The 13,245-nt window shown below is 40.7% G+C and overlaps 1 protein-coding gene across 1 annotated transcript in view; it reads left to right on the top strand.

The window, feature by feature from the left end:
- Positions 1 to 2,255: 2,255 nt before the first annotated feature.
- Positions 2,256 to 13,245, top strand: part of LOC148020735 (uncharacterized) — a 31,855-nt gene continuing 20,865 nt past the window's right edge. The window contains exons 1-2 of the mRNA XM_087699443.1: positions 2,256 to 2,849; positions 3,073 to 3,894. Coding sequence (XP_087555569.1) covers positions 3,508 to 3,894 — 387 coding nt within the window. The 5' untranslated portion in view covers positions 2,256 to 2,849; positions 3,073 to 3,507. The remainder of the gene's footprint in view (positions 2,850 to 3,072; positions 3,895 to 13,245) is intronic.

The raw sequence follows: 13,245 nt of genomic DNA, 5'->3' as shown, positions 1-13,245 counted from the left end.
CTTACCCCTAGTGATCTACCCATGCCTAGCCTAACCTACACATATGCCTATGCTACATTATGCATAGTACTTATGCTAAGCCTATGCCTATACCTACAACAATACCTACACCCACACTTTGTCTATGCCTACAACTATGCTTAACCTACATTAGGCATGTGGCTACAGCCACACTAAATATGATATTTAGTATGGTCACATGCACAAGCACATATGTGTAAAAAGAACCACCTTGTTAGGTTGGTAACTTTCTCCTCTTTAATAGCATCGATGTATTAATGTTTATGCATGGGAGTGAGACTATGCATGTTACACTACTATTGTTTCTCTTTTTCCTTTGCTTATTTCCTATTACTTGACATGAAACTCTCGCTTCTAACTCCCTATTGTTATTAGCAAAAGTTTCACATTCTTGAAATTTTGCAAATGTCAAATATAGGTGTTTATCATTGGTTCCTTTGCACACAACTATGACATATTTTAAATTGACCGGCCTTTAGCAATGGCAATGTTAAAAGTTGTATGGTTGGTGTATAAACAACTCCATTGTAATCCCATAAGCAACAACTATAACTTGAACTATCACTTAATTAGATCATTCTCTCACATTCTCCCTAGAATGTTTATCATCGTTATTATAGTGCTATAACAATGGCTATTAGTATGGTGATGGCCAGTATTATGCTTAACCTTTTCATTATACCCACGATTAGCACCAACATTGTTTATGTGGTGGCATCTAGATAAAGTTTCATAAATAGTGTGTCATTTGCAACACATGAGTTTGTACCTCTATCTAGCACAATTATGTTTCCCTTTTTATAATGCACTTGGGCAAATAATTAAAACATGTTCTCCAAGATGGAGGCATACCCTTCATTTGTCAACCTTGTTTCTTGCACTATAGAATTGCTTTCATTAGCAAGATGACACAATCACAATTCTAGGATCATAAGCTATTAGCTTGGTATAAATTTGCAACGAAGCATTGTAGTGCAAGGAAGTCAATCCAACTTGGAAATTGGGGGTGTACATTAAAACAATCCCACCAACTTGTATATAATTGCAGCAAAGTATCGTAGTGCAAGGAATCATTGACATTGTACATAGTTGTGCTTCTAAAGCAGTGTCCCCAAGATAGTGCTTGTTGCCTGTAAAAAGCACGGCAATGTCCATATTGATGTAGAAGTCCTAGACGATGCTTTTGCTGAAGGGCTCGATTTTTGGAGTTGGGATGGGCGGGGCCAGGCGGGGCGTGCGCGGGCCGATTGTGACGAGAACTGCAGAGACATGATTGGGAGGACGTTGGGATATAATCTGTATCTCAGGCATACGCAGGCTGCGCTGCGCAATACTGTTGATCCAAAAACCCTGACCACTGTGTGCGTTTACAGTGGACTGATCAGCTAAAACCACATAGCGACTCACCGGGAGGTATATTAATCACAATACAATGAGCTATGCGTAATACGGTAAAGGCGCTTCATCCGTGTCGTTTAGACTTGAGGACGACGACGGGGTCGGGGCGGAGAGAGAGAGAGGGAGGGAGACAGAGAAAGGTCCACTGAATCTGCATGCCTGTCGAAGAAGCGGTCGTTAGCTAGATCGAGTAGGGGTTAATATAGTAGGGTTCTCTTTTGATAGCAGCTGCAAATAAGATGACAAACATTAAATAATGTAATAATGTTATAGTTAATAACAAATGTGATGGGGGCGGCGTCGAACTTTTTGAAGGTGGGAATCTGCTATCTAGTTCTAGTTGAACTATAATTTATTGAGGCACTGGCCTTCTTTCATGAAGGAGAGAGAGACACAGAGAAGCGCCTGACTCCTAAGGCTGAGGTTCATCAGACATGAGAGAGAGTCTAGTCTGTCCGACTGAAGTGTTCTATCCAGATATTGGTATAATATGGAGAGAGAGAGAGAGAGAGAGGAGGGCGCGGGCCCCGGGGGCCGGCGGGGACCAGACGAGACGCGTCACGCAGGCCGTCAGATGGCACCGGAGCGTCCCACCCACGGACGGCGACCCAAGCTTTAGGGCAGACATCAGAAATGGTAGGGTCCACATGGATGGAGCAGGCATACCAAGTTCCAACACCACGGTACACTACCACAAAAGAGAGAACACAGATTCTAGGGCCGCGAGCTTGGAAGGGAGAGAAACTGCGTCCGAGTCCCGACACAGAGAGAGGGAGAGGATCGTAAAAGCTGCCTTCCTTCCCTTATGCCAACGAGAAGCCACTTTTTCTTTGTTCTCTCTCTCCTCTCGCGCTCGCTCGTGCCTCTGTTTCCCCTATTCTGACCTGCGCGCTCCTTCTGCTCTCGGTCTCTCTTCCTCCCCTTCATGGAGCACCTTCCTGTCCTCTCCCGGCCCTACTTCCATGGAGAGCCGCTCCCCTACCTCCATGATTGCTTGATCCGGCAGATGGAAGTGACATCGCCAGGTCATTATCCATTCCGCAGGCATTACCTTTCTCCGTGTATCACCTCTCGCAAGACAAACCAGCCGTGGCACCCTCCCTTATGACGATGGCTGCTGCTCCGACATCCTATGCGCATCAGGCAAGCTTGCAGCTTGAGGTGGACACACCAACCATAGGAAAGGCTACGTCTCAGAAACCAGCGGCGTTCTGCCAGGGGACCTTCTTGGGGCCGACCGATGATGGCCATCGTCAGAATTTTAGAGTCGTCAAGGGGCAAGCCAGTACAGCTGGGTCTGCGATGCCGGACTCCAAGAAGGAGACAGATAAAGATGCGAACTACCCCGCGGATGTCCAGGCTGGCGTTGCAACATCAAGGAGACATCAAATTTCCATTTTGGAAGATTCGCCATCCAGCTTCACCTTTCGGTAGGTCTCTCCCTCTCGATCCGTATTCTTTAGCAAAATCCATTAGCCTGTCACAGAACTAGCTAGGAAGAAAATGATCACATGTGTCCTAATTAGGCTCTCTCACTCATCATAAATATAAAGTGTAATAGAAGGGCGTCACTATCAAAGCCATAAATTAACAATTCGACAAGGAAAGTTGGTCACTTGCTGCCTCATGATCATCATCCATTATCGTTCATAGGGGATATGTCGCTTCTGGGCGGGAAAAGGACATAGCCAGGTGCTAGCCTTTCTCGCCATGGCTGCTCAAGCAGCATCTAAGCGAGGGCAAACACCTCTTGCTGGCCCTGCTTGTGGATACGGTGGATGGTACGGACGGCAGTCCCACATCAGCGCCAGCGGATAATGATGTCGACGCTCTCAACATTGTTGTTGCTGTTGCTGCTGATAATGATTATGAGATTAATGGCAGCCGTTATAATCATGAAGCGGCTATTACAAGAATTCAGAAAACTCTTGCCATTGCAATGATCCGCATAATCCTGATGATATCGATCACGTGAATATAAATATTTGCCACAGCAGAAATGCCCCGTATGCCTTGTCATTCAGTGCTCTTCCAACACTGCCCTGAACGCACACATTGACCAGTGCTTCGCAAACTTTTTCGATAATCATGACATGCAGATCTGAAAGTCTAGGTGTTCGAAAGCCAAATCAAGGAAGAAACGCAAAGCTGTACTACAGCGCAGCGCCCCCATCATGCCTTGAGATCGAGAGAAATATTGATGATGAGGCTGATGACGATGATAATGGAGATGAAGAAAAGAATGATGAGGAACATGATGACGTTTGTCATCGGGTTTTGATGCTGTCACCTTCGAAAAATAGCGCAGGAGAGAAAAGACAGAAACGCAAGTCCACCATCATGTCAAGCAGAAGCAGACCTCAGGATATTACTGTGCCGACCATGAAGCGCAACTGCAAAAACAACGCTGGAACGCATGACGCGGCTTCAAAGAAAGGAAAGACGTCTGCAGAAGGGTCACAGTTTATGTCCCAGGTAAGAACCTCGATTATCATCCCCATCATCTCCGTTATCACGAAAGGTCTTGTTTAAGAGCATTTAGAATAATTGATTATAGTTAACTGCAACCTCTGCTGATCCATTATCTTTAAAGAAAGAACTTCGGAATTCAGTCATGCTTCAATTAATGTACCGTACAAATAATGCATGTTGAAAACTGGGAGTGTATATACAAATCGAGATAGCTGTCGTGCGCACATTATATCGGCTGTCCTATGGAATAGTGCGGTGGTCCAGGTCCATTTTATACGGGAAGTCGACTTCATTCCACATATCTGCAGAATTATAATCCGAAGTTTCGACCCCGGGGCTTTTGATACCATGCAAATGTAGCTAGTCCGGAAGGATCCCAACAAATCATAATGAGCTTACTAGCATCGATGCCTGCACTGGCACGGTTATGTTTTGTTACTAACAATTCAACAATCAAGTCGTCAAGGACATAGTATTCTTGCTTCTTAATCTCCTTAGTTCTTACTCTATCAAGGCTATGCCGTTCACCAATCCACTACTGAGACCTGCGTTATACTATCGAGACAAATGTTAAACACTCAGTTAGTCGAGCTGGCATGGAGTAAACTGTGCTGGCATTTTGGAAATTGTCTCTCCCCCCCTTTCTTTTCTCTCTTCATTTCTTCTCACTTCTTCTTCTGTCCCTCCCTCCCCCTTCTCTCTCTCTTCTTGGTGGCCGCCGCTGGTCGCTAGCTGCTCCCCGCCATCTTGCCATGCTGTTAGTCGCTCCCCGCCATCTTGCCATCCTGCCGTGGTGTTAATCGACCCCCTCCAGCCGCCCTCATTAGTCGTCGTTCGCGAGAGCGCGCGCGATAAGAGACACATGTCAAATTAAGAGAGGTTTTAGGCGGATTTAGGGAGTGCCACGCGGCACCCCAAAACCTCTTTTTAATAAGCATAATAAAAATAATAATAATTAAAGAAAAATAAAGATTAAAGATTAAAGAAAAGATGTCTTTGGCCTTGTAAGGCTAGCCATTGCATGCATTTCTTCTTGCTTCCTTGTTAAGAGAAGCTTTTGATTTACATGTAGCAATGAAGAATGGTGCTCTTACATGATATGGTTAGCTTACATAGAAAGTTCAACCGAAACTGATCAGATTCAACCGCAACTGATTAGATGCTCTAGTTCTGCCTCGGCATTGCATTTGAAGCTTATTGTATTCTTTCTCAATTCCTTCAGTATATATCTATTAATCTTTGAAAGGCCCTAAACCCAAGGATAGTTGTACCATGGGTTGGAAATATTCTTTCTTTAATGAAAAGTTTTCACACCTATCCTAATCCTTCCATGTTCTCACTCCCAATGACAATGTTGCCTACTAATGTTCTCATCATCTACATATTGGTTACCTTCCATTGAAGGTATGCAACCGATGAGATATTCATGTCACAATTCTTTGAGAATCATTGGATATCTTAATTTTTGTCACATATCCTGGTTATACAATGGTGTCCTACCTTCCATATAATGTATATATTAACTCTTTTCATTCCCTCAAATTTTCGAGGAGGGGGGATCTATGAAGGAAAGGGAGGTACTTGGATACATTGATGTCCTCTTCAATCTTCAAGTTTATTATTTGTAGGTTTTTCTTGAGGGCACTTTTTATATTATATCATTTTAACCTTTTGTATATTCAATTTTCCTTCCAATCCTTTGTTAACCCTCTATCTTATCACCTTCCACTCATACGTGTAAACCATTTGTGGTTAGTTTCCCTCTTTGTCATGCTAAGGGTATTATCTAAAAGACATGAGGTTGGATGCCCTTGTACTACCTCACGTTAAGACTCTAATCTATACCATCTTTTCAAAAATTTCCTCAATATGCCATCCCTTGCTATCTTGCATGCAATGTGTATTTTTGTTGATTTTTCTTTTGTGGGACTTATAGAAGAGAGGAATGCAGATATATGTGAATCCTGTAAGGTACGAAAATCATCATTTTGAATGTTTCCTTTGAGGGGTACCCTAAATCCATCATCATTATCTTTCTAACAAAGTAACATTTCTTGAGCAACCAGGGCTTTGTTTGACATGGATACTCATAAAAATAATTTTGAGAGCTGATAGAAAAACCTTCAATTTGACTTCTTCTAGGTTTTCTTTCAAGGCAACAATAGTTAACTAAAATATACTCTTTTCATTAGTTATAAAACCTCTTCTAAAAAACTTGAAGGTTATTTTCTAAATTTTGCAATCTCCTTGTGGAATAAAGGGACCAATAGAATCTCATCTAAACATCCCCCTTTCTTAAGTGAATTATATGAATGTTTGAATAGTCAAACTATATATCTCTTATGGAGCTCAAAAGAGACTTTGGGGATTTTTGATATTTTTATCAACTAGACCTAGTCATAAATGAAGAATATGGAGCCAATAGAGTGATACTTAATGATGCATTGTTGTAAGGTTTTATAAAATTCCAAATATAAAAAATTTTGCATGGTTCAATTGTTTGACTTGCATTAAGCTTGTGTATCTTATAACTTTAAGTTGTTATAAAAGTTGCACCATTTTCGCAAAATTATCATAAAATTGGAGAGTGTGTTTTGTTTTTGGGAGGTATCACTTTGGCCCCTTTCTCATACTGCTATCATATTCTTTAGAGCAGGGTTGCACCTAGCTATAATGGGGGAAGTGGAGCTGGGTTGCACTTAGCTACAATGGGAGAAGTGGAGGTGGGATGACTCTCTTTGCTTGTAGTTGCATTCAATAGGAGTAGGGGTAGTGGGGCTTCCCAAAACCTTAGGGTAAAGAGGCCAATAGAGTGTCATCTAAGAATTCTCTATTATAACTTTTTTTCGAGTGAGTTTTATAAATATTTTTTAATGGTCAAACTATTTCTATCATATAAATCTCAAAGAAAAATATTGGATCATTTTGATATTTTTATCAAGTAACCATTTATAAAAGAATGATTGTGAGGGGCCAATAGAGTGACACTCAAGAATGCATTAGTTTAAAGATTTACAAAATCCAAAATATAAAAAACTCATATGGCTCAATTTTGTGACTTACATTAAGCTAATTTGTAATTTAAAAAAATCATATTGTAATATTAAGTGATTAAAAAGGTCACATCTTTGTTATAAAATACAATATTGTTATTAATTTGGGATGGGGTGGGACGAGCGTCACTTTATTGGCGCTTTCATCCTAGACTATCTTTCCTCTTCCTCACTCAACAACCAGTGCGCTATCTTGGCACTAACAGGGCTAATGAATCAGAAAATGATGTCTTAGATTTCAACCACCCCACGGATCTTGATTTATAGTGCGTCAAATTTGAATGATAGCCATTTAACATGCTTATTTTGCAGTTTGCTCTAATTCGTAACTCTGGCACGATTCCTATTACTTCTTCTGTGGGCCTATGGTGTTAATAAACCCTCGCAGTCAATTCTTTCAATTTCTTTGCATTATCTCTTGAGTAAGAATTCAGGGATAAACGACCATTCCATCCGCAAGGCTACACCAAGTCTATGGGCCACTACCTCGCCTCTTTATACACTTGTTTAGCCCCATTCGAAATCGACCTCGTGAGCCGGGAGATATCTAGCTTGTTGGTCGTGTCCTGTGTTCATGGAAAGAAAGCGTTGCGATAACAATTGGTGGGCGGATCGAGATGGTTCTCAGAGCCTCAATAAGGGCCCGCTGTCTCTCGAAGGCATCAAGCATAAGGATGTATAGGATGCGAATATCGAGCATGTGCAAAGGGGTTGCAGAGTGGGCTGGGCCATTATCATCCTGTTCATGAAGTTGATGATCATGATAATCAGAGTAAGAAATAGCATGCTATTGGTGATAATTATGTCTGTCAGATGGAGAGGTATGAGAGCTCATGTACAGATTGATTGTTACAGTAGTGTTGGCGAAGGGAATGATGATTTCGAGTCACTACAACAAAAAGGCCTCTTAGACGCACTTTTAGATGCGATTTTAGAATTGAGAGAAAATCTTACGGGTGCGTCTACCGGCTTGTCTATTTGTGCGTCTACAAACTCGCGTTTGTGGTCGCATGTATGAAGAAATCTATACGCAGAAATAGACGCGCAATGGACGTGCATATACACGTGTGAATACAAGCGCAGAAAAAAAATCAAAATTGTTATCTATTTAATTTCTTTTGTGCGTCTACCAGCGCGTCTAGATGGAAAATTAGAGAGGTATATAGACACGCCCATAAACGCGCTTTTACAAGCGTCGATAGACACGAACGCAAAACAAAAAATCTCATTTATAAAAGATATTTATTTTTTTAAAAATTTGAATTATGTAGTACATGTATGAGCACATGTACTTTACATTTTAGACGTGCTTATAAACGCGCGTTTTCTGCAATTTAGATGCCCAGATAGACGCGCAAAACAGACCTGGAAAAAAAAAACCAGAGAACACGCTCTCTGGTTTTTTTTTTCTTCCTTCCATATATCAAATTGTGCATTTGGAAAAAACACAATGCATCTGAAAGCACGAGAATTGAAAACAAAAATCCATATATTCATTATAGATAAAACGCATTTACATGGGGAGTTTAAGTGCTTGCGACCTAAAGCGTGGCCGTGAGCAGTGGGCTCAAAGATGGATAATAGATATATAAGAAAACAAGGCCATAGAGGAGGTATGGTGCTTCTTTACGAATCTGAAAAAGAAACATCTTCACTAGCACCACTATGGCTATTAGCGTCGCTATCCCTCTCCTTGCTATGCTCCACATCGGGGTTCGCCTACACACATAAAAGATCAAGGTTGCTTACGTTCAATTGCAAAGAAAAAGTTATAATTAGCTATACTTTTAATAGGAAAGTAAGAAAAACATACATTCTTTGGCTATTGAATCCTCATAGGCTGGTTGTATTGATCCTCAGTGATGAGACCCTCCTCATAGAAGTGAAGCCATGTGGCTGCGCGATTATGGCCTCGATGGTAAACTACCTCTTTAGGAGTAGGTATCCTACCAACGATAGTAGTCTGCAAAACAATTATGATATATACAAATAATTATGAGACACAATGTATTAGGACACAATGCATCTGAAAGCACGAGAATTGAAAACAAAAATCCATATATTCATTATAGATAAAACGCATTTACATGGGGAGTTTAAGTGCTTGCGACCTAAAGCGTGGTCGTGAGCAGTGGGCTAAAAGATGGATAATAGATATACAAGAAAACAAGGCCATAGAGGAGGTATGGTGATTCTTTATGAATCTGAAGAAGAAACATCTTCACTAGCACCACCATGGCTATTAGCGTCGCTATCCCTCTCCTTGCTATGCTCCACATCGGGGTTCTTCTACACACATAAAAGATCAAGGTTGCTTACGTTCAATTGCAAAGAAAAAGTTATAATTAGCTATACTTTTAATAGGAAAGTAAGAAAAACATACTTTCTTTGGCTATTGAATCCTCATAGGCCGGTTGTATTGATCCTCAGTGATGAGACCCTCCTCATAGAAGTGAAGCCATGTGGCTGCGAGGTTATGGCCTCGATGGTAAACTCTCTCTCTAGGAGTAGGTATCCTACCAATGATAGTAGTCTGTAAAACAATTATGATATATACAAATAATTATGAGACACAATGTATTAGGACAAATTATATAAAGAATTGAAAGAAATATAAAATTTAAAAAACTAGAAATCAAAATATACTTACAAACTCTGTCTCCCACGACTCTACTGTCCGATCCGTAATGCGACGATCCCATGGTTTCCATTTAGATGCGTAGCGCCTCTGCGTATTGGCGACTTCACTTTCTCTACTGCTTTTTTCTTGGCTTTTTTCCACTATGCAGTGGCACATAGGTGGTTGGCTATAGGCTCCACGCCCCTTCTTCTGTCTCCGCAATGACTCCCTCGTGCGTGTGGTTGACGCCTGTGCTTCAGCCGATGCATGTATAGGTGCTGCACGTGTACGTGCAATTGGAGTTTGGACATTTGGTGTTTGGGAAGCAGTGTCAGGCAAAGACGTCAGGCATTCTAGACATGATGCTGAACATCTCTACTGTGGGAGAGCGGCCAAGGTGTTTGGTCATCTCTCCTATGAAGTCTTCCTTATTAGAAAAACCTCTAAAAAATGCATTGATCCCTCTGTCGAATAAGCCTAATGTATCATTCATGCGATCCAAATTTGGATCATTGCTAGGTGAACCAGGATGCGACATTTGCAAAAAAAACATAGGAATTTTTTTTTGTATAATTCAAGAAATAAAAAATTACTTTTTATCAGAGCTGGCTGGTGCGTGTATAATCGCGTTTAAAATGCAGGATAGACGCACTCTCAGACGTATCTCTGAAGTCAACCCTTTGGTCAGAGCGCATGTATATCCGCATCTGAGATGCAGCATAGACACGCTATTAGATGCGATTCTAGAGTCAATGCTTCTGGGTGCGGGTGTATCCTTGCGTGTGGAATGCAGAATACACACACGTGGAGACACGACTCTAAAGTCAAAGCTTCTGGGTAGGGCGTGTGTATTCTTGTGTCACATACAAGATACATGCACCTGGAGACGCGTCTCTGAAGTCAGCTTCTTCTTTGTAGAGTGCGTGTATTCTCGCGTCTGAGATGCAGAATATACGCGCCATGAGACGCGGCCGCAGACGCAATGACAACAAACATAGCTTTGCGTCTATTCCTGCGTTTGTATTGAAACGTAGACGCACTGGCAAACGCGCTCAGTCGGCTAATTTCAGTCCGATGACTGCCATTCATGATTTATTTGTGCTATACAAAATGCAATCATAGATCCTAATACAGAGAGTGTGTGTGTGTGTGTGTGTGAGTGAGTGAGAGAGAGGACTCACCTTGGGTGTTTGGTGTGGCAGGTGGTAGCGCTTCTTCCTTCTTCTTCTTCCTCTCCTTGGTGAGTTACTCTCCCTTGATGCTTGCTTGCTGCTTGTCTCCTCTCTTTGCTTCTTCTTTCTCTTGTTCTCCTCTCTCTTGTTCTTTTTTTCTTCCTCTCCTTGGCTTTTCTTTTTTTCCCTCGTCTCTTTGAAGTGAAAGAAGAGGTGAGTCATGAGAGGGGAGGCATGAAGAGACTGCATGTCGGCTAAACTCGAGCTTTAGAACGTGCAAAAAAAGCATTTAAAAAAATGCGTATTTTGAAAAGAAATGATTCAAGTATCTTTTGAATTTTGACGTTTACGTCTATTTTCGCGTGTATATGCGTGTCTAAGTTTACGTACACGTATATATAGACGCGAAGTTAGACGCGCAAATAGACACGTAGGTAAATGCAAATATAGACGCGCATTTAGCTTTTATCAGAAATTTTTATTTTTAAGATAGGTTTTGATAGTAAGTTTTTATTATATGTTTTTATATATTTATGATAAGTTTTGTGTATTTAAAATTGAGATTTTAGAATAATTAATACGTTAGCTTGAAGTTTTTATGTAAACATATGAATAACAAATATTTTGATGTTGTCATGAATTAGGTTTAATCATGTCGTTGTCATCACTTAGTGCGGTGCATGCTGATGAGTCAATGAGCACATCCTCAAGTGAGGATGAAACATTACGTCTTCATAGTCGAGATGCATGGCTATGACGAAAAATTAAATGTATGTGATCATTGTTGAGGGTGTATTTTTCGAGCACATGGAGTTCTAATGTCACATCTCAGTATGTGTGGAGAATGGGACCGAGAAAAATCACCAGTATTCATTGTTTTTTTAAACACTAAAATTGCTAGTCTATGTTACTCAATATATATCAACGTACATGAAACTCCCTTTTGGTGTCACATCCTCAGATGCTTTCTCCCGGGTGTTGAGAGATTGCAAAACGTCGATGCGAGAATGCATAGTCTTCAAGAAGAGTGGAGACTAATGACCATGATAATAGCCCTCATGAAATGCCCCATCAAGTTGTAGAGGATGAGATTTTGGACAACATGGTACACGATCTATTTTCGCAACCAGTTCAGGGAGGTCACTTTACGAAGCCAGATGATCCTCTATACATAAGAGTCTTCAAGAAGAGTGGAGACTAATGACCATGATAATAGCCCTCATGAAATGCCCCATCAAGTTGTAGAGGATGAGATTTTGGACAACATGGTACACCATCTATTTTCGCAACCGGTTCAGGGAGAATGTCACTCTACGAAGCCAGATGATCCACTATACATAGCGTCATCTACTCCCTTGTATGAAGGTTGTACGTACTCCGTTCTTTGTGCGTCCCTTGAGATACTTAACTTGCAAACAATTTATGGATGGAGTAATGTCAGTTTAAATGCGTTATTGAAGTAGGTATCAATTTAGTTTGGCTTATGAATCATAATATTAATTGTTCTATTTTGAAATCAGACACAAATATATGTTGGTGGTTTTTTAACTCACTTTTAAAAATATATGTAGGTTATTATTATAAATGCTTTCAAAAGGAAACAAATTGTCAACTAAGAGAGAGCAAGCAAAACATTACTTGACATCTCTGGGAGGTCTCGATTATGTCAAGATCCATACACGTGTCAATGATTGTGTCTTATTTCGTGGGATTCATGAGTTCGCACGAGTGTCTTGTTTGTGGTGAATCAAGATAAGAAGTGGAGATGAAGTCAATGGATGTGTCTCGTAAGGTTTTGCGACATTTTTTGATTGTTTCACGTATTCAACTTATATTCAAGTGTAAGTCTATTGGAAAGCTCATGTCATGGCATGTCAGTCATCGTTCAAGTGATGAAAAATGGAGGATCCCTGTAGACACACCAGCATGGCAACATATAGATAATTTGTGGCCCGTTTTCAAAGAAGAGCCAAGAAATTTGAGATTTGGTTTAGGTATGGATGGAATTAATCCATTTGGCATCAAAAGCACATCATATAGTGTATGGCGAGTGGTATTGGTGAACTATAATATTCCTTTATCCATGGCAATTAAAAAGGGACATGTAATGTTTTCTTCTGATTCGTGTAAAGCACAAGGTAAAAAACATGGACATGTACTTAGAGCCTTTGATTGAAGAATTATAAATGTTATGGGAAGATATTGAGATGCAAGATACAAGCGCATCAGTATCCTTTAGAGATTTCACGTTGAAGGCCATGTTGTGGACCATGCATGACTTTTCAGGATACGGAGAGTGTTCAAGTACATGTATATAACTCTATATTTAAAATTCAAGACTTGAATCAATTGCACACTATAAGATATAGACCTTATACCGACGTTTAAAGCGACAAAAATACAAACAACAAAATTTGCCCCCGTCATCACAAAAAGCGTTGTTATTGACGACGCTATAGAAATGTCCCTATTGGCGTTGCTAGATGCGACACAACCATATAGCGACGCA

The sequence above is a fragment of the Lygodium microphyllum genome, chromosome 18 (genome assembly GCF_053477565.2).
Source record: "Lygodium microphyllum isolate KBCC chromosome 18, Lygodium_microphyllum_v1.1.10, whole genome shotgun sequence".
Classification (NCBI taxonomy): Eukaryota; Viridiplantae; Streptophyta; class Polypodiopsida; order Schizaeales; family Lygodiaceae; genus Lygodium; species Lygodium microphyllum.
Note: the sequence above shows the minus strand (reverse complement) of the source record. Positions and strands in the feature narration are given on the sequence as shown.